The sequence below is a fragment of the Giraffa tippelskirchi genome, chromosome 13 (assembly GCF_054371585.1).
Source record: "Giraffa tippelskirchi isolate mGirTip1 chromosome 13, T2T-mGirTip1v1.2.pri, whole genome shotgun sequence".
NCBI lineage: Eukaryota > Metazoa > Chordata > Mammalia > Artiodactyla > Giraffidae > Giraffa > Giraffa tippelskirchi.
Window position 1 is genome coordinate 24,424,504 of NC_137287.1, and position 18,906 is coordinate 24,443,409.

Sequence of the window (18,906 nt, forward strand, 5' to 3'; positions counted from 1 at the left end):
TCAGGTCCCAGGATATACACAGGACTGCAAGGAATTAGCTCCAGGGGAAGGGGAGCTTCACTGCTTCTTCCTTCCTGCTGGCAAGAATGCAGATACAAAGGCTGGAACCTCCATAACCAAGGCAAGACAAAAGTCAGGACAGCTGGTACCACAGGCGGGCTGCCAGCTGTGATTCTCTTTACTGTGATTTTGAGTTTTCTGGCACTGATGACCAAGCCCAATCAATGACATACATCTTAGTAAGAAATGGAAAAGGGTACAGAAAAATGAAAACAAAAACAAACAAAAAACTATTCAACACCAAGAAGGCTACTGTTGAACTCTCACATTTGAATGATTTCTGCACAAATTGGAGCCCAATCCCACCCCTGGGTGTGCTTTACCCTTTTAGGATTCAACCAAAAGGGGAGAAACTGATCACTACAGAACATAAGAAATGAACGTTAGCCTGTCGCCCTCATCATGTTGCTCAGTGAGTCATTTTTCATCCCTGGTTCTACTTTCTGCTACTTGGTGGTACACCATTAAAGTGATCAAAATATCTATGGAACCAGTAAAAAATGAAATTCTAGATACTTCACTAGCAGAGAACAGTCAGTAATCACAACTGTAGATATTTCAGAACTGCAATCTCAAGTATTTATCTATTTTTGGATGTTCTAGCATGCTTCATTCATTGGAGAATTATTCAGTTGCCATTTTCTAAGAGAAGGGAAATTACCATTTTTCCTTTCCTGGCCTGAATCCATGTACTTAAAAGTAACTTTTTTTCAAGTTCCAAGAGACCTAGATAGGAAAAGATAAGGGCTATTCTTAAATTCATTTGTCAATCTTGCCTTTTGGAAAACAGAGGAGGGGTGGGGTTAATTTCCCTTAATGTGACTGAATCATGTGACTTGAGACACAAAAGCAAAAATAAGTCCCTGAGGTCATCTAATAAAAACTCTTGCTTTCCAGTTGAGGGAATGGAGGCGCAGCAAAGGGTGGGATGACATGGAATCGGGCTGCCAGGGAGAGTGGGACATCACACCAAGGCAAGTTGCCCTGTGTGTACACACCAACAGCCAGCTATGCAATAATCCACATAAGCAATACAAAGACTTTAGATTTTCCTTCCACTTCAAGAGATCATTTAGGAAAAGGATTCTGTTATGCAGGACTTTAAAATCTTACAGAGAAAAGTAAATAAATAAAATGGGAAGAAAAAAATGTTATAGCAAGCTCAATAGTACATTTCATTACTTCATCTGCTCACGACGAACGTCTCAGGAACCAGCTAGAAGTGGTATTCTAAACTCCAGGGAGATAAGAGAGCACAGCACAGAAGAGAGACCCTGCCCTCCTGAAGCTTACATTCCAGTGGGTCTGGTCAAAGAACCAGAAAGTGAGTCAAAGAGATGCAAGAGGAAAGGGAGAAGCAGTCAGGTCATGAGGGGCTGCAGCCTTGGCGAGGAGCCTGGGAATTCTTCTAAGTGTGATGGAAGCTTCCTGAAGAGCTCTAAGCAAAGGAATGACATGACATTAATTATACTTCAGCGCCTGGGCTGCTACAGGGAGAATGAATTTAGAATCTGGAAATTAATTCAGAAGAGGCTTCAATGTAAAGAAGAGCGGAGATATTTTCTTCTAGTTCCCATTTATTTTTCCTTTATGGGCTCCTTTTTTCAACCCTGAACTTGTGTGGATATTTTAGGAGAAGGGAAGAGACTGGTTCTCTTCCATTTGCCAAGACTCGACCCTGGCAGTGAGAGGTCTTTTTACATAACAGGACTCATAGAGGTGCCATGTCATCTTAATATGACGACCCGAAAGGCCAGGTCAGCTAAGGACACCACTTATCCAGAGGTGGCTGTATCAGCCACAGGGAAAACCAAAGATAGGAATGCCCATGGCTAATGAGGAGAGCCACAACACAAAGAACCCAAGTTACTCATCCCAAGATGGAAATGAAAGTGTTTTACCACTTACTCTCTTCACTCATATGCTGAAGAAATGTTGGGGAAAAATTACCGTATCTAGCAGCATGCACTATCTGTGAACCCAAAGGACATCAGGATCTTTCTGAACTGGTAAGAGCTATGCTTTAGTTAAAGCTCCTGAAGGTAAAGGGCTCACATACTAAGAGCACAGTCTGAACTTGATTCAAATGGAAAGAATCAGTACACAGGCCACCAGACTTCTCTCTACACATAATTTCTTTAGGCAGAATTCTGCATAGTAGATTTCAAAAGTTTTGTTCATAACTTTTGTTACGAGTCATCCCCAAGATTAAAGGCATTTTTGAGAAAAGTTTGCCTCTCTCCTTTTCAGGTTCTAGGATACAGAAGATACATGGAGATCAAGATTTTAATTGAAAGGGGAGAGATGAAATTATTTTCAAGAAAACAAAAGCCCAATTCAAGGTTAAAAAACAACAAGTATTTGGGGAGGCAAGAATTTAGTAATAAACATGCTAATTCGCACATTTAGACAAGAACTAAAAGTGAATATGAAAATAGCCTTTTATTTTGAGTTTTTATAGTTTTATAGTTCAAGTAGGGAGAAAGCTACTAGTAATTTTTCCTTGGGTGAATTCGTACTAAGTTGCTTTAGTTGTGTTGGACTCTTTGGGACCCTATGGACCCACCAGGCTCCTCTGTCCATGAGATTTTCCAGGCAAGAATACTGGAGTGGGTTGCCATGCCCTCCTCCAGAGGATCTTCCCAACCCAGGGATCGAACCTGCATTTCTTACATCCCCTGTATTGGCAGGCGGGCTTTTACCACTAGAGCCACCTGGGAAGCCCAGTTTTTCCTTAAATAGCCCTAAAATGTTGTTTGTATAGTTAGTGAAAACTGACAGGAAGGAAAATTATTGCAGCAGGTATGAACATAAATGCCCCTTAGCGGCCATGCAGGTGATATAAATATTTCTAATCAGTTAGGTATACAACAACAGGAAGAAGTAGAAACTATACCAAATAGCATTTTAAAAAATACTCTTGTAGCCAAAGAAAACACCTCACTGGATTTAATTCGGCCTGCAGGCTGAGAGTTTACTGCTGCTGATATAGCACATGGAAGAAACACTGGCAAGTGTAAAATAAATGCACCAGATTTGCCAAATCCTTAAGCTGACAGAGAAGGCCTTTCCATCAGGCTGCCCCTGCCTCCCAGTCCTGAGAAGCCTAGAATGTGTGAGCAGCTGTTAAAAAGCATTGCAGGTGGGAATGTGGAGAAGGGGAGGGTGTAGTGCAGTGCTGTCCAATGGAAATGCCATGTGAGCCCCATTCAAAGAGCTAAAACAAAATGGTGTAATTTTAAAATATACTTCATTTAATCTAATTCATCTAAATATCATTTCAACATGTAAACACATAAACTTAAAAATTAGTAAGATACTTCAGGGTCTTGTATTTGCAATAAGCCTCTGAAATCCAGCATTTTTTTTTTTTTATACTCACAGCATATCTCAGTGTGGACTGGTCAATCTCTAGTGCACAAGAGCCTCACGTGACCAAGTGGCCGCCATACTGGATGGCGCAGGTCCAGCACTTAAAGCCAGGCTCTCACTGGCTGGTGGCAGGGCTGTGCCAAGTTCCTGGCTCCTTCCCACTGGGTCAGCCCCCCCTAAAATGAGATGAGGTGATTCCAAAGAGCTTTTCTAGCCCTAAAGGTCTGTAGAGTTCTGTCTTGCTTTCTGAGAAATGTGTGTATTAACTAGTTTTAACAACACAGATGATCGAACGAAGGAAACGAAGGAAACAGAAAGAGAAAAAAAGAGACAATGAAAGAAACAGCAAAAGAGAAAGAGACACAGAGAGAGAAAGACAAAAAAAAAGAAAAAGAAAACTAGAAAGACAAGACAAGACAGATTAATAGACAAAAAGAAAAGTCAAATTACAGGTCTGTCTGATGCCATCTCTTCATCCTCCAGGGAAGCAGGAGCAGGAAGAGGTGGGATGAAAGTGAAGACAGCCTGTTGTTCTAACTTGAACAGATGAGCACGCTTCCTCCCAGCAGCGCTAGGAACTCAGAAGGAGGAGTAAGAGAGAATGGATGCTGTTGCTGAGAGTGCCATACTGCTAGCCTCATTGTCATCTTTCATTTATGTGACAAAATAAATTTGTGATCTCATTGTCCCATTATAACCTCCTGAGAGTTTAAAATTGAGCAGCAATAAATTTAATGCAAACATCACTTGGGCATATACTGTAGATTCAAAGCATCTGTTATTATTGATTTACTTGACATTGTTCTTTAATATAAAATTAGCTCTATAAAGCAATTTGCTTCTTAGGAAAGATATATAGGAAAAATATTAAAATGTCAAGCAGCTGAGAAATTTAAGTTGGTATAAAAGTTCAGTTGAATCTAATCATAGGACCTTTTCATTCTTGCAGGTTCAAATTACTTGCTCAAATTCCTAGCTGGGCTGTTGGAAAAGTCTGCTTTTCAAAGACTGAGATAATCAGAAAACTATAACAGTGTTTCTTTAACTTTTAACACACAAAAAATTTCAGGTCTCAATAAATCCTGACTTGAGGGCAAAATGAAACCGGTTGGAACAGCTATGACATTACCTGGCAAGACGCTGCGGTTATCCACACACATGGAAAAGATGCGTTCGTACACCAGCTTCCCTGGGGAGAAAAGGACATATGGTGTCAGCATCATGCCCTTCAGGTGCAAACACTAAATTAACATTTCTTAATTAGGGACAGAGATGGTGACATCGCCAGGATGAGCTTCAACTTGTGATAGTCTGCTGCCACCTAGTGGGCAAAATTTTTAAGCCATGATTCTTTTAGATTTTAATTAAAACAGGGAACTCAGACTTTCTGTGAAGAGGTAGAAAAGTGATCCTTCACTTATGCCAGGCAAAATAAGTCAGACAGAGAAAAACAAATACTGTCCTTCACTTACATGATTTCACTTATATATGAAATCTAAAAACAAACAGAAAAAACATAACAGAGAGTAATAGATACAAAGAACAAACAGGTGGTTGCCAGGGAGGAGGGGAAGGAGAGAAACAGTGAGAGAGATAAACGACTCATGGGTATGAAATGTAGTTATGGGGAATGTAGTCAATAACTACATATTATCTTTATATCATGACAAATACTAATGACTTACTGTGGTGATCATTTTGAAATCACTATGTTATATAACAGGAACTAACACAGGTCAGTCATATTTCAAAAAGAAACAAGCAAAGCCTGGGATCTACGGGCTCTGTGGTGGGGTCAATGGCGATCTCCAAGAGGGCTTATGCCAAGGGGCACCTTCCAGGACTGCTGCGGCCAGTACCCATCCCCAAGGCGAGCCACCTTCTCCAAGGTCTCCACAGGAGACTCTCCAACACTAGCAAGCATATCTGATAGGCTGAATGTGAAAGCATTAGTCACTTAGTTGTGTCCAACTCTTTGCAACCCCATGGACTGTAGCCCACCAGGCTCCTCTGTCCATGCAATTCTCCAGATAAGAATACTGGAGTGGGTTGCCATTTCCTTCTCCAAGGCATCTTCCGAACCCAGGGATCGAACCCAAGTCTCCCGAATCTTCTGCACTGCAGGCGGATTCTTTACCACTGAGCCACCAGGGAAGCCCCTGAGGCACTTGAAAATACGCTCATACGAAGTCTGTCCTCAGAGGTTACAATGTAAATGGTCTGGGGCACAGCTTGACCATTGAAGTGTTCTTAAAGCTCTCCAGGTATGTAACTGAAGATGAGAACCACAGCCCCAAACCATGCATTCAATTTAGAAGTTCCCAGGAAGCCTCAGGGATTGAGCCCGGGTTCTCAAAGCTACCTGCCTTTGACCTCCTGGCAGGAAGCGTTTGGTTACCTGCAGTCACAGGCTCTCCAAGGCAGCCACACCTGATGCCGAGAGAGGCCTCCTGAGAGGAGCACAGAACTCCGAGCACTGGGACTGCATGCGCACAGTGCAGCAGGCCAGACTGGGCAGCCGGATGACTTCTCACACCTCCTCAGGTGTGGACCCGACTTCAGAAAACCCAATGCCTTTACTCCTCCACAAAAAGCTTACCATCTCTCCAAAACCGGCCTTCTTTAAAAAAAAAAAGACACTTTTGTATTTCACCGTCATATTCTAAGGGGCCTTTAACTACTAAACCATTTCTGGCCAAAAGAGCTTGGTGAATATTTGTTTTCTTTGTTAAAGTTCAGTTCAGTCGCTCAGTCGTGTCCAACTCTTTGCGACCCCATGAACCACAGCAAGCCAGGCCTCCCTGTCCATCACCAACTCCCAGAGTTCACCCAAACCCATGTCCATTGAGTCGGTGATGCCATCCAACCATCTTATCCTCTGTCGTCCCCTTCTCCTCCTGCCCTCAATCTTTCCCAGCATCAGGGTCTTTTCAAATGCGTCAACTCTTCGCATTAGGTGCCCAAAGTATTGAAGTTTCAGCTTCAACATCATTGTTAAGTTAGTGGACAACTATTTGGAGAAATAACACCTGATCCTAGATTCCTTTCCTTTCTTGATTCACTTTCTTATAAATCAAGGACACTGAAATACAAGAGATCAGTAACAACAGTGACCAACAGTTAACATTTTCTGAGCACCTTACTTTGACACTGACTCTGCCAGTTCCTAGAGGGGGACAGACATCATGTGTTTCCGGCACATTCTCCCAATTAAAATTCTCCCCAGAAGTTCCCAGGGGCAAGGTCTACGTTCCACAGGTGAAGTTGTGGGAACTTCACAATGGGAAGTTCCACTTCCCATTCCACAAGTGAAGAGACCAAGGCTCAGGTTCACACCACCCTGGAGGAGCTGCAAGGAATGCAGGCAGAGAGACTCCAGAGCCCAGGTCGCAGCTCGGCGTTCACTGCCTCCGGGGAAGTCCCAGCGAAAGTACCGCCGCGCCTGCGCACTGCAGACGCCCAGGGCCGTGTCCCGCATCCCTGCCCAGCGAGATGCTCCCGCGCTCCCGCGCTCCGTCAGCCTCGTCCACCACCACAAACCACCTGCCCCCCAGCAGTAGCACGTGTTCCTGTGGAGCCGAGGGTAACAGTGACAAGCACAGCAGACCTCAGCACTCCGAGCTGCCACTCAAGCAAGGCCAGTCTTATACCCTTTGTAAAAGGTGGGAGCGGCTCTCTAGCCCCGAAGTGTAACACAGTGTCCTTCGGCCCCTGCTCACGCAGGCTGCCTCGCAGGCCTGAGGAAAGCTCTTCACAAGATTCAGCCAAGGGTGCCTCCAGGAACCCTTTGAATAGGTGAAACATGCCCACCCTTCCAAATTCAAAAAGGCTACAGGAGGTACCGAATGAGGCTTCTGTCTCAGCCCCTCCCGTCCAGCTCACTGCCAGGACCACCCTCGTTTCGGGGGGAGGGGGGCACTTTTACTAGTTTCTCGAGTATACTTCTAATGTTTCTTTAGGCAAACACAAGTGACAACAAGCAAGTGTTCTAACTTTTCCTGCTTTCTTACACAAAAAGGAACATACTCTCATAGCTGTTCTGCATCTGGAGTTTTTCACCCAGTGACATAACCTGGGTACTTTCCACACCGGGACACAGCATGGCTTCACTCCTTCTCAGAGCCTCCTAGTGCTGCAGTGTAGACGTGTCATCTTCTGTTTAACTGGTCCCCTCTGGACGGTCACTCGGGTTGCTGGGATGAATTCTCAGAGGTGAGCTGCTGGGTCAAAGCTACACGCACTTGTAGTTTTCATAGAGAGAATTTCCCCCATAAACCAAGTGTAAGAGAAATAAAGCAAGTGGTCTGACTGCTCAGAGAGAACTCAATTTGAGTCCCAGCTCTGCCACTCATTACCTTGGGGAAGGGACGTTGCTTTACTTCCTTATGCCTCAACCTCCTCATCTGTGAAGTGGGGATAATCACAGACCCTACCTCACAGAGCTGTTACAAAGATGGCATGACTGAGTATCACTCAAGAACCTAAAACAGTCAGGCCCAAAGAAAACCCTTATTTACTGAGGATTTCTCACCGTTATTCTCAATCCCCATCCCAGCTAATTCCTAGGATACAGCAAGGACAGCAGGCATCTTCACCATACCTCAGTCCTGCTGGCTGAGGTATGGGGTTGGGCCGCCACCACAGAGGCTGACTGAATGACTATCCCAAATTCTCACAGAGTTAATGTCTGAATCTGGCCAGGCTTGCGGGCTCATCAGCCTCTTGGAACTTGTCTCGCCCAGGGATGCTGATTCAGGCAAAAGAGACTTGCAGGAGGCTGGTGAGGGAAACCAGAAGGTCAATGTGTCAATTCGCCATGAGAACAGAACCATCAGGAGAAATAGACATAGCCACCAGCCTCTCTGGCTGACTGACACCCTCGCTCCCTGAAGGCAAGCTGGGCATAAGGACAAGCTGAGGCCCAAGGGATGTGTAATTGATGTCTATTCTGAGAGCCTAAAGCACCCATCTGTTCTGGATCACTTCCCCCCCCATCCCCACTGCCTCCCCAGGTCCCTGCCACCCTCATTTTTCACCTGAAAAGTTGCATTGGACTCACAACTGGGCCCCTTGCTCCACCCTTGCCCAACAATCTAGTCTCTACACAGCAGTCAGAGGAAGCACATTAAAACCTAAATCAGAACTTGCACTGCCTCTACCTAACACCCCAGTGGCTCCTCATGTCCTCCAGGTCAAAGCCCAAGTCGTCTCAGTGGCCTACATGGCCCACCAGGTTTCTGGCCATGTTCCCATCCCCACTCAGCACCACTCCACACTGCCTGCAGCCACCCTGGCCTCAGTTCTCCAGACCTGCCAGGACTGCTCCTACCCCAGGGCCTTTGCACTGGCTGTTCCTTGGTCCTAACTGCCCCCACATTGCCAGCATGTGGTTCATCTCTCACATCCTTCAAATACTTGCTCACACATCAACTTCTCAGTGAGGCCTCCTCCAACCACCCTATTTAAAAGTGCAGCCCACCCCACCCACTACACTGGTTTAGGGTGTTTTTCCCTCCATAGCACCAGTCCTCATCTAGCATACAACCGGGTTTACTTATGTATTCTGTGAGTCTCTTTGTGGCACAGCCCACAAATGCATGGATTTTTGTTTCCTATTTGCTGACATCCTCAGCGCCCAGCAGAGCGTCTGACACCACCTCCCCAGATCATCTGAACCCAAAGACCCTAGATGTCTCTTCAGTTAGCTCCCATTCCCTTTTCTCCTGGAAAGAGCATCACCCTTTCTTCTTTGGGATATCCCAGCTCTGGATTATCTGCATATTCCCTCCTCCAGATCCCATAGCTGGCTCAGGGACTGACAAGTGATCCAAGCCAGACTAGTGAGGTGAATTCTAAGACTTCTGCTGGAAAGTGTGGATAGAATTTCCTTCCTTCTCCTGGAACTACTAGCAGCAAAGCTGATAGATGCTGGGGACACCTTGTGGAGCTTGAAAATGAAGTCAACCCAAGAAAAAGTACTAGGAAAAGCCACGGTCCTGAAGATGTTCGAGTTCTTAAATCCAGCTGTACCTGAAGCCAGAAATGACCCCTGGACATTTCAACATAAGCCAATAAGTACCCTCCCTTCTCTAAGACTAGTATGAGTTAGTTTCTCTATCACTTGTTCTTAATACACTCAGGTCCTCGGTCTCCTACACAGAACTATATGGTCTCTTTGAATGATATTTTGTTTTCTAACACATTTGACCTTTCAATGGGTTACAGGCTAGACTTGCCAGGTTGGGAGACCACTGGCAAGACAGCCAAGGTTATGTGCCAACCTCCTCTGCGTTCAGTTCTCAAAAGGAGACTGTCTCGTAGTTCTTGCAGGGCACCTCACTGCTGAACATCACGTATGGCCCACGGGCTGCATGGTCTGGGCAAACTGCTAATGGCATGATGTCTTGGCCACTGACCATCACAAGCAGCATGGAGACGACCTGTTTCTCCATGGGACTCCTGGTTAATCTCTTCCGTCTAGACCTCTCTGCTGGGCTCGCCAAGATCATTTGGCTTGAGGGGTGAAGCACGCGACAAGGGGCTACCACAATGATGCAGGAAGACCTCACAGGAGCTGCAGCCATCATCCACAGGGCAGAGAATGGAGGCTTAGACTACGGTTTTAACAGAGAAGACAGAAAAATGGAGTACTGGGGAGAAACTGAGGAGGCTGAAGTGAAGAACCTGGTGACGGACTGTACGTGGGGCCTGGGCAGAAGATGTTCAGATTTCCAGAGTGGGCAACAGGGTGCATGGTGCCGCCGCTCCCTAGGACAGAAACCCAGCATGGGTGGGGAAGGGCTGGGAAGAGATGCCAGGCTCAGTTCTGAACAAAGTGGGTTCCAGATGCCATGAGCTGGCTGGCAACGGATCAGGGCCTGGATAGGACGTGTGCTCCCCAGCCTGCCCCACTTCGCTTGCTCACCTTACCAGCCTATCAGAAGTTTAGAAACAAGAAATCTAAAATTCTTTCTGGAGGAGGAAATGGCAACCCACTCCAGTATTCTTGCCTGGGAAATGACCTGGGCAGAGAAGCCGGGCGGGCCACAGTCCACCCATGGGGTCACAAGGAGTCAGACACAACTGAGCAAATGAGTGCATGAGCACCCAAGTGTGCATGCACACACACACACACACACACGCCTATATATAAAACAGACAGCTAATGAGAACCTGCTGCGTAGCACAGGGCCTCTACTCACTGCTCTGTGGTGACTTAAATCGGAAGGAAATCTGGGAAAGAGTGGATATATGTATATGTGTAGCTGATTTGCTTTGCCGCACAGCAGAAACAAGCAGAACATTGTGAAGCAGCGATACTCCAATAAAAATTAAGTTAAAAAAATACAATTATTTCAAAAACAGCACTTATTAATGAGCAGGGGAGCAAGGGTAAGGGTGGGGGCTATGATTTCCCTCATGACTTACCTCATAACCGAAACCACAGCAGAACCTATTTTAAAGCCACTCGACCGTCCAACTGCTGGCAAAACAAACCACTTCTTACATTTAAGATGAATAAGACTAGTACTTACCAAATGTATCAAGTATGTCGGTGATAAGGACAAATTTGCTTGGGTAGAACTGAATAACACTTGTGTCTGAAAGAAGCTTTGAGCACTAGAAAAAGAGAAGAGTCACTCTGTCATGTCTGACTGGGTTGAAACACTCCAAGCCTGCAAAGTAAAGGATTTCTACAGACAAGCACAAGTTTTTACCATGGGCCAGGCCTAGTGCTAGTCTCTGGAGGTATAGTGACAAGAAATACCACTGTGCTTTTGACAAAGGCAGTCGACTCTGCTCATAACACAGCCTCTAAAGGAAAGGCACCATCATCTCCCTCCAGAAAAGCCACAACTCAGGAATCTTATCCAGAGGGTCTGAACTAGGATCAGTATGCAGTCACCAGGAAAGTCAACCAGCATCCTTGTAGGTGACTCCATCTTTTCAGTATGGCCTCCTCTGGTTTATTTCAGAATAGTCTTGATTTTTAAATGTTCTTTTCTATGAAATGACCTCATAGGTAAATCTTCAGGGCTTCTTGAACTAGCATCTATTATTTATACTCACTCTTAAATTTCCTTCTAAAAAGAAACTTGACAAGTTTCAAAGAGTAACATGTTTCTCTGGAACTGTGCTCTGTAACACCAGGAACATTTTGGGTTTGCAGGAAATTGCTCAATCCCTCCACCATCACCTACGCCAGAAGGCCACTGACATGTTCAGCACTCAAAACCGAAGACTACAGCCACACAGTGTGGCCCTGAACACCTCAGATGAAGTCATCTCGTATAATCAAAAACAAAAGTATATCTCTACTTTGAAGAATTCAAAGTAATACCCTGAAGTCTTTACAGATTCAAAAGTCTGGATAAGGAACTAGATGACCTTGCCATAGTTTATCAGAGATAAAAAATGTCATGTAAAAACCAAAACTATTTGGACATTTAGAAAGAGTCCTTTCATATGTATGCACCTTCAGTGTGCAGTGAATGGCTAGAAAGTTCATCTTATCAAGATGTACACTGACATGTATTTTCAGTTTGGCTTTGTTACCCAATATCTAAATTATTAGATTTATCAAGTTTCTCTTTAGCATTATATAATTAAAAGTAAACAATGTGTCCAATTTGTGAAGGAACCTCTCATAGCCCAGATGTTATTTGGGGGTTGGAGGTGAGGGGAACGTAAGCTGTGAAAACAATGGCATTGACACCAAGTGTGGCATTTGGATATACACAGAACTCCATTTCCTGACACCTTGCTTTATGTTTTTCACATGCCCTTTATGAGAGCTCCAACTTAAACAATTACCCCATGAGACTTCAGGGCTTGGAAAAAACAAACAGCTCTGAATCTTAGAGACTGTTTACAGTACACAGCGCTTAGTTCCTAGGGATGTGACATCTCCTGAGTTTCTACCAGAGCCCCTAAGAGATGAGTTACTGCCCGTGGTGAGGAGGGAGGGAGAGGGAATTCAAACAGAAGATTTCAAATTAAACACAGCTGGCGATTCCCAACACTGCTTTGATTTTGTCTCCCAAGCTGGTGTCACAGAATATAAGGTTTTTTTAATCCAAAGTTAAAGTCATAATAATGCTATAAATTGAAGTTACTATTTTGAAGATTCCACAGTTATTTTTTTTAAAGCTTTGCTGCAGTTTCCTAAACTAATAAAAATCAGGCACCCCATGGTATGTATTGAAAACAGAGTCCCTGCTCCTCTCCAAACCTACTTGTCAAAACCACTCATGGAGGCACCGGGGAATCAGCATTTTAAACAAGGGCTCCAGGTGCTGTACTGACACAGCCTGGGATACACTGGGCTCGTGAAATCCACAATATGGACCACCCTCCGAATGGAATAAGCATTCTACAAACCAGGGGTTCTCAGCTTCAGAATAATCTGGGGAACTCTGTGAAATAACAGTGCCTGGGATTCTGATCAAGCAGCTCCAGTGTTCAGCTTGGAAAACAGGATTTCTTAAAGCTCCCAAGTGATTCTAATATGCAGCCAAGGTTGAGAACCATTGTTACCAACATTTCCTGAGCAACTGACTGGTCAATTACCTGCCTGAAATACTTGCTATCGAATTTATCAACACCACAGAAAAAATACTAAAGGAATGTTTTCCATTTGTTGCCAATTAGTGATATTCTAGAAGGAAACTAACAATTTCAAAAACTAAGTTGGAATTAAAAGACAAAAATTTGAACCAAAGCAAATGAATAAATTAAAAGATAACCTATGATTGAGTACTAAAAAAGTATGACTATATGGATGGATGGATAGGAGGAAAGAAGGAAGGAAGCAGACTAATCAGAGGACAATTATTGCCTAGAACATATATTTTTTAAATCCTAAAAATCAATAAGAAAGATGCAAATAACATAATGGAAAAATGAGCAAAAGAAAATCAGCAAAAGGCATCTTACAGAAAAAGAAACCCCAGTGGCCAATAAACATTTGAAGAGATGTTCAATCTTATTATAATCAGGGAATTGCAAATTAAAATCACAATAAAATATGATTTTATTACCTCCTAAATTGGAAAAATTAAAATAGGAAGTCTACTCATACCAAATGCTGATAGGCTGCCGAACAGCACAGACTCTCACACTTTGCCACTACAGTGCAGGCTGGCACAGCTACTGCAGAACATAACTTGGCATCATCTGGAAAAGTGGATAAGGCACACACCATACACCTGAGCTATTCTACTTTTCGGTATGGGCCTTCATTAGAGAAACACTTTATATGGTCACCAGCAGACATGACTAGTGTTCACATGGTTCATAATAATGAAAAAGGAAAAAGAAAAGGGAAGAACTGGAAACTCACCAACAGAATGAATGATACATAATTTATGCCTCAGTAGATTAATTCTCCTGGAGAAGGAAATGGCAAATCTCTCCATCTAATCTATAGGGTCAGCACAATCCCTATCAAAATCTCAGAAGGTTTTGTTTTTGTTTTTGTTTTTGTTTTGTAGAAATTGATCCTAAAATTCATACAGATACACAAAAGACCCAGAAGAGCCAAAATAATTTTGAAAAAGAAGAAAAAATTAAAAGACTTACACTACCTAGTTCCAAAACTTACCATAAGGCTAGCTATAGATCAAGACAGGTGGTACTGACTTAAGGACATACTTAGAGATCTATGGAATAGAATTGAGAGTTCAGAAATAAACCCTTACATTTATGGCCAACTGACCTGACAATGATGCCAAGATAAGTCAACAGGAAAAAGTCTTTTCAGCAAATGCTGCTGAGACAACTGGCTATCCATAAGCAAAAAAATGATAATAAATTTAGACACTCACACTATACATACAAAATAGTAATTCAAAATGGACCATAAACCTAGATGTAAGAGCTAAAACTATAAAACTTTGTAGAAGAAAATAGGAAGAAATTCTCATGACCCTGGGTTACGCAAACAGTTCTTGGATACAACTCCAAAAGCATGAAAACTGATAAACTAAATTTCATTAAAATTAAAAACTTCCACATTTCAAAAGATACCATTATGAACTGGAATCCTCACACACTGCTGCTGGAAATGCAAATAGTGCCGCTATTTTGGAAAGGAAACTGGCTATTCCTCAAAAAGGTAAACATAAACTTACCATACTATTTAGCAATTCCATTCCTAGGAATCTATCCAAGAAAAATGAAAATATATGTCCATATGAAGACTTGTATTCAACTGTGAACAGCAGCATTATTCATAATGGCCAGAGTGGAAACAACCTAAATGGCCACCAACTTACTAGTAGATAAGAAAAATGTGGTTATGCCTGCGGTGGAATACTATTCTGCAGTAAAAAAAAAAAAAAAAGTGCTGATATAACAACACGGATGAACATCAAAAACATGGTAAGGGAAAGAAGCCAGAGGCAAAAAGATTACATCCTGAATGACCCCACATACATGAAATGTCCAGGAAAGGTAAATTCACAGAATCAGAAAGCAGATCAGTGGTTTTTCTGGAGCTTAAAGTGGAAGTAGCTATGAAAATGTTCTAAAATTGGATTGTGGAATAGCTGTGCAACTCTATAAACTTACTAAAAATTACTGAATTGTACATTTACAATGGTGAATTTTAGGACATGTAAATTATCTCAATAAAGTTGAAAAAACAAAACAAAGTAAAATCTTACTACAGAGCAAATAAGGGCAACTGTGCTCATTTCTCGATACTCTGTGCCTTCACTAGCTTTTTTGGATAAAGAAGCTAGTCTTTAAAGTACTGAAAGTCAAATAATTACTATTAACCAGATGTGGAGTTAATTAAACACTTTTATGGTTCTTTTCTTTGGGAAGACATGAATCAAATCTCCTCCAGATGTAAAACTCTTAGAAGTCACAGTTCTGTATTACAAAACTCTATGGAGAGATGTTGCCAAAGAAAATATTTTGAAGAAACTCTTGTTAGTGTAGATATTTTCTCACTTGAGCCACTCAGCAAGCAACCTCCACCATGTGCCTCCAGGATGAGAGAAACCTTCAGATATTTACTTTGTCAGCTAACAACTGTGATAGAAGGGAAATGGGCTTGGCTTTGCCTCTATCATGAACACCAAAATAAATAGTACCTGCCATACAAAGTGTTATCCTAAACGCTTTCAAGTACCCAGTGTAAAGACTCTCAGACTCTCCTAACCCTGCTCCAGGAAAAAAGGTAAGAAAACAAATGTCACATTCCCAGGACAATAAACAAGAACGAGAGCTTGTCCTTCTGAACTAAAATGGCTGTTCGGCAATTCTGTTACCTCTGCATATCGTATCATATCATAATGCATACATCATTCCTTGTATAGTGTACTTCTGGACATGTTTTGCCAAGACAGGATGTTCTTATGATTCAAGAGACAGGATAAGCTGTTTTCCCTGCAGAACTTGCTTTTGTGATCCAAAAGTTGTCATGGATCAACAAAGAGGACTCAACAAATGTACCTCTGACGCTATAAACACATTGTCTGTGCCACATCATTATACAGAAGATGACCCCAAAATGCATACATCAGGAACATACAACCATTGGTCCCAAAGATACAAAGACAATCTGGTCAAGAAAACCCAAAACACAGTTGCTCAATCTTTAGTGTATACAGATCATAAATGTGTCAGGGGCTGTAACAGGGCCAACGAACTGCACAACCCTGGGGGACATCAGTAATTCTGTAATCTAGGGTGAAGTTTCCTGGAATTGCACGGTGCATAATCTATACAGCTGCACGTGGTGGCCCTGGGATTAGCCAGCTCATAAAAAACACTGATTCATAATCATGGACTTTCACAGGAGGTAGGTGAAAATGGAACAGGTGAAAAAATTAGGGTAAGACCCTGAAGGCAGGCCTCTGAAAACCCTAATTATCCACAAAGGAGTTTTACAAAGGAAATTCTGGGAAAAAAAAAAACATCACTCAACCTGACCTGGATGACTATTTTTAGAGCCTTCACTTTCTGGTCTGAGGCCCAGGCATCCTTCAGGGACTGGTTGAGCTCCTCTATGCGGTTCACATAATCCTGTTGAGTCAAATTCAACAGCTCCTTTTGGGATCCCTGTGGGCAGAAAGTAGAAAGATATAAGCACAGAAGAAAAACATTTTGGACTCCCCACCCCCATGAATATTAGCTGAGTTTTGATCTGTAGGTTGTCCTCATATCCCAAGCAAGATCGATAGTTCTGTCTTGTGATCAAAGAAGTTCTTTGAGTTTTCTGCAAAGATGGGCAGAGGGTAATGACTGGGAGACTGGCCTGGAACATAAGTCGGACCTGAGCCCACTCCCAGCTTAGTCACATTCTAGCCATATGACTCGAGATCAGCTGTTTTCCTCTCGGAGTCTCCTCTGTGAACAATGATAACAGGACTTACCTTTATTCAACACATAGTTAATGGGACATGGTGTACACTAGGCAAGTATGGTATACTAGATGTCCCAGATGCAATGTTGTACAAAAAGACATTACTTCAAGACTAATGGAGTTTAAGGTACAGGCAACAAGATGGACCCTAATACAGAAACAAATATTCAGGGAAACCAATTCTATGAAGATACATATCACAGTGTATCTAAATCTGAGGTGTCCATTCTAAGAAGCACAACTATTTCATGTATCACTAAGGAAGACAAAATGCTGATGGTAGACATCCACCAGTTGAGAGACACAGCTCAATTTCAGGGATACGCAAATGTTGGGGAAAAGGTTCACCTTAGTCTAGGCTGGTGGTCAAGAATGGCTTCCTGGAGCAAGTGATGCTTGAAACAAATTCTCAGTGGGGTGCAGGTATTAACTAGGCGATGGAGGGGTATCAACTAGACCAAGAAGAGTGCATTCAGGACAGAGAGCAGACTCAGCAAAAACCCACGGCAGAAGCGGGTGAGGTCATCACATGGATGAAATAACAACATATGTAAAGCCCAGTACCACTGGCACATAGTACATGCTTATTAATCCTTGGCTTCTTGTTAAGATGCTGATTACACACTTCACAGGAGTGAAGGTCATGCTAACACCCCACATGAGGAGACCGGAAACCAAATCCTTTTTATATGAATGTTCCCTGGAATCCAAAGTGAAGAACTTTTTTTTTTTTTTTAATTGAAGTATAGTTAATTTACAACATGGAGTTCATTTCTGGCAAGGGTTCCGTAGTGTAGTGGTTATCACGTCTGCTTTACAACACGGAGTTCATTTCTGGTGTACAGTAAAGTGATTTAGTTATATCACATATGTATATATATTCTTTTCCATTATAGTTTATTATAAGATACTGAGTATAGTTGCTTACCATGCTGTACAGTAAGTCCTTGTTGTTTCTCTATGTTATACATAGTAGTTTGTATCTGCTAATCCTAAACTTCTAATTTATCCCCCCACCCTTTTCCCTTTCATAACCATAAGGGGGAAAAAAAAGTTTTCTAAGTCTAGAGCTTGTTTTTGTTTTGCAAATAAGTTCATTTGTATCAGATTTTAGATTCCATATATAGGTGGTATCATATGATATTTATCTTTTTCTGCCTGATTTACTTCACTGAGTATGATCATCTTTCTGTCCATCCATGTTGCTGCAAATGGTATTGTTTCATTCTTTTTATGGCTGAGTAGTATGCCATTGTGTATATGTACCTCATTTTCTTTATCCATTCATCTGCTGGTGGATATTTACATTGCTTGCATGTCTTGGATATTGTAAATAGTGTTGTTATGAACGCTGGGGTGTATGTATCTTTTCGAATTAAGAGTTTTCCCCAGATACATGCCCAGGAGTGGGATTGCTAGAACAACTCTTTATTAAAGAAATACAAGTAGGAGGTTCGGGAAATGTGAACTGATCCCAACTGGTCACTTGAACAGTGAGACAGGATTCTCCCTGCCACCCGGCTACAGGAGGAGCCACAGGACTCGTTTGGACAAACGGGTGGTGAGCCGAGTTGCATGTGTCCCTTCTGGGCTAGGCAGTGAGAAGTGACCCTGTCTCCAGCTCTGCTGTTGACAACCCTGGAACCATCTGTTGAGATGGCAGCACCATGAGATGGTGGTATGCCTGTCACCTACACTGGATGAGTACTGCGAGAAGAAAATAAACCTTTGTTATATTAAGCCACTGAGATATTGGGGTTCATTTGTTTACAACCTTGCCTTGTCCTGACAAATATGCTATGTTAACCTGGAAGCCACGGGGCAGCCATCTGCTGCTGTGAGCAGGGAGAAGGTAAGCAGTCAGCAGAAAAACAAAGGCAAAAACAAAAACAAAAAAAAGGAGAACTAGGAAGAGTCTGGAGGCTACACAGAACCGAGAGAGACGGAAGACGGCTGCTGGGGTTGCGGGTGGTTTCTCAGTTCCTGGTTCCAGGCCTGTGTGCCCTTGGATCAGTGTATCCTTCAATACGGTCCTTATTTTCCACATAAACCAGTTCAAGTGAGTTTCAGATACTCAACAGACAACAGAGCTTTCATAA

The 18,906-nt window shown here is 42.8% G+C and overlaps 1 protein-coding gene across 5 annotated transcripts in view; it reads right to left on the minus strand.

Moving 5' to 3' along the window:
* VPS35L (VPS35 endosomal protein sorting factor like) overlaps nucleotides 1-18,906 on the minus strand; it is a 143,551-nt gene that overhangs the window by 95,088 nt on the left and 29,557 nt on the right. For all 5 annotated transcript variants that reach the window (XM_081560790.1, XM_081560791.1, XM_081560792.1 and 2 more), the window contains 3 exons: nucleotides 16,375-16,503; nucleotides 10,968-11,052; nucleotides 4,562-4,621 (listed from right to left, as the gene is read on the minus strand). In XM_081560790.1, coding sequence (XP_081416916.1) covers nucleotides 4,562-4,621; nucleotides 10,968-11,052; nucleotides 16,375-16,503 — 274 coding nt within the window. The remainder of the gene's footprint in view (nucleotides 1-4,561; nucleotides 4,622-10,967; nucleotides 11,053-16,374; nucleotides 16,504-18,906) is intronic.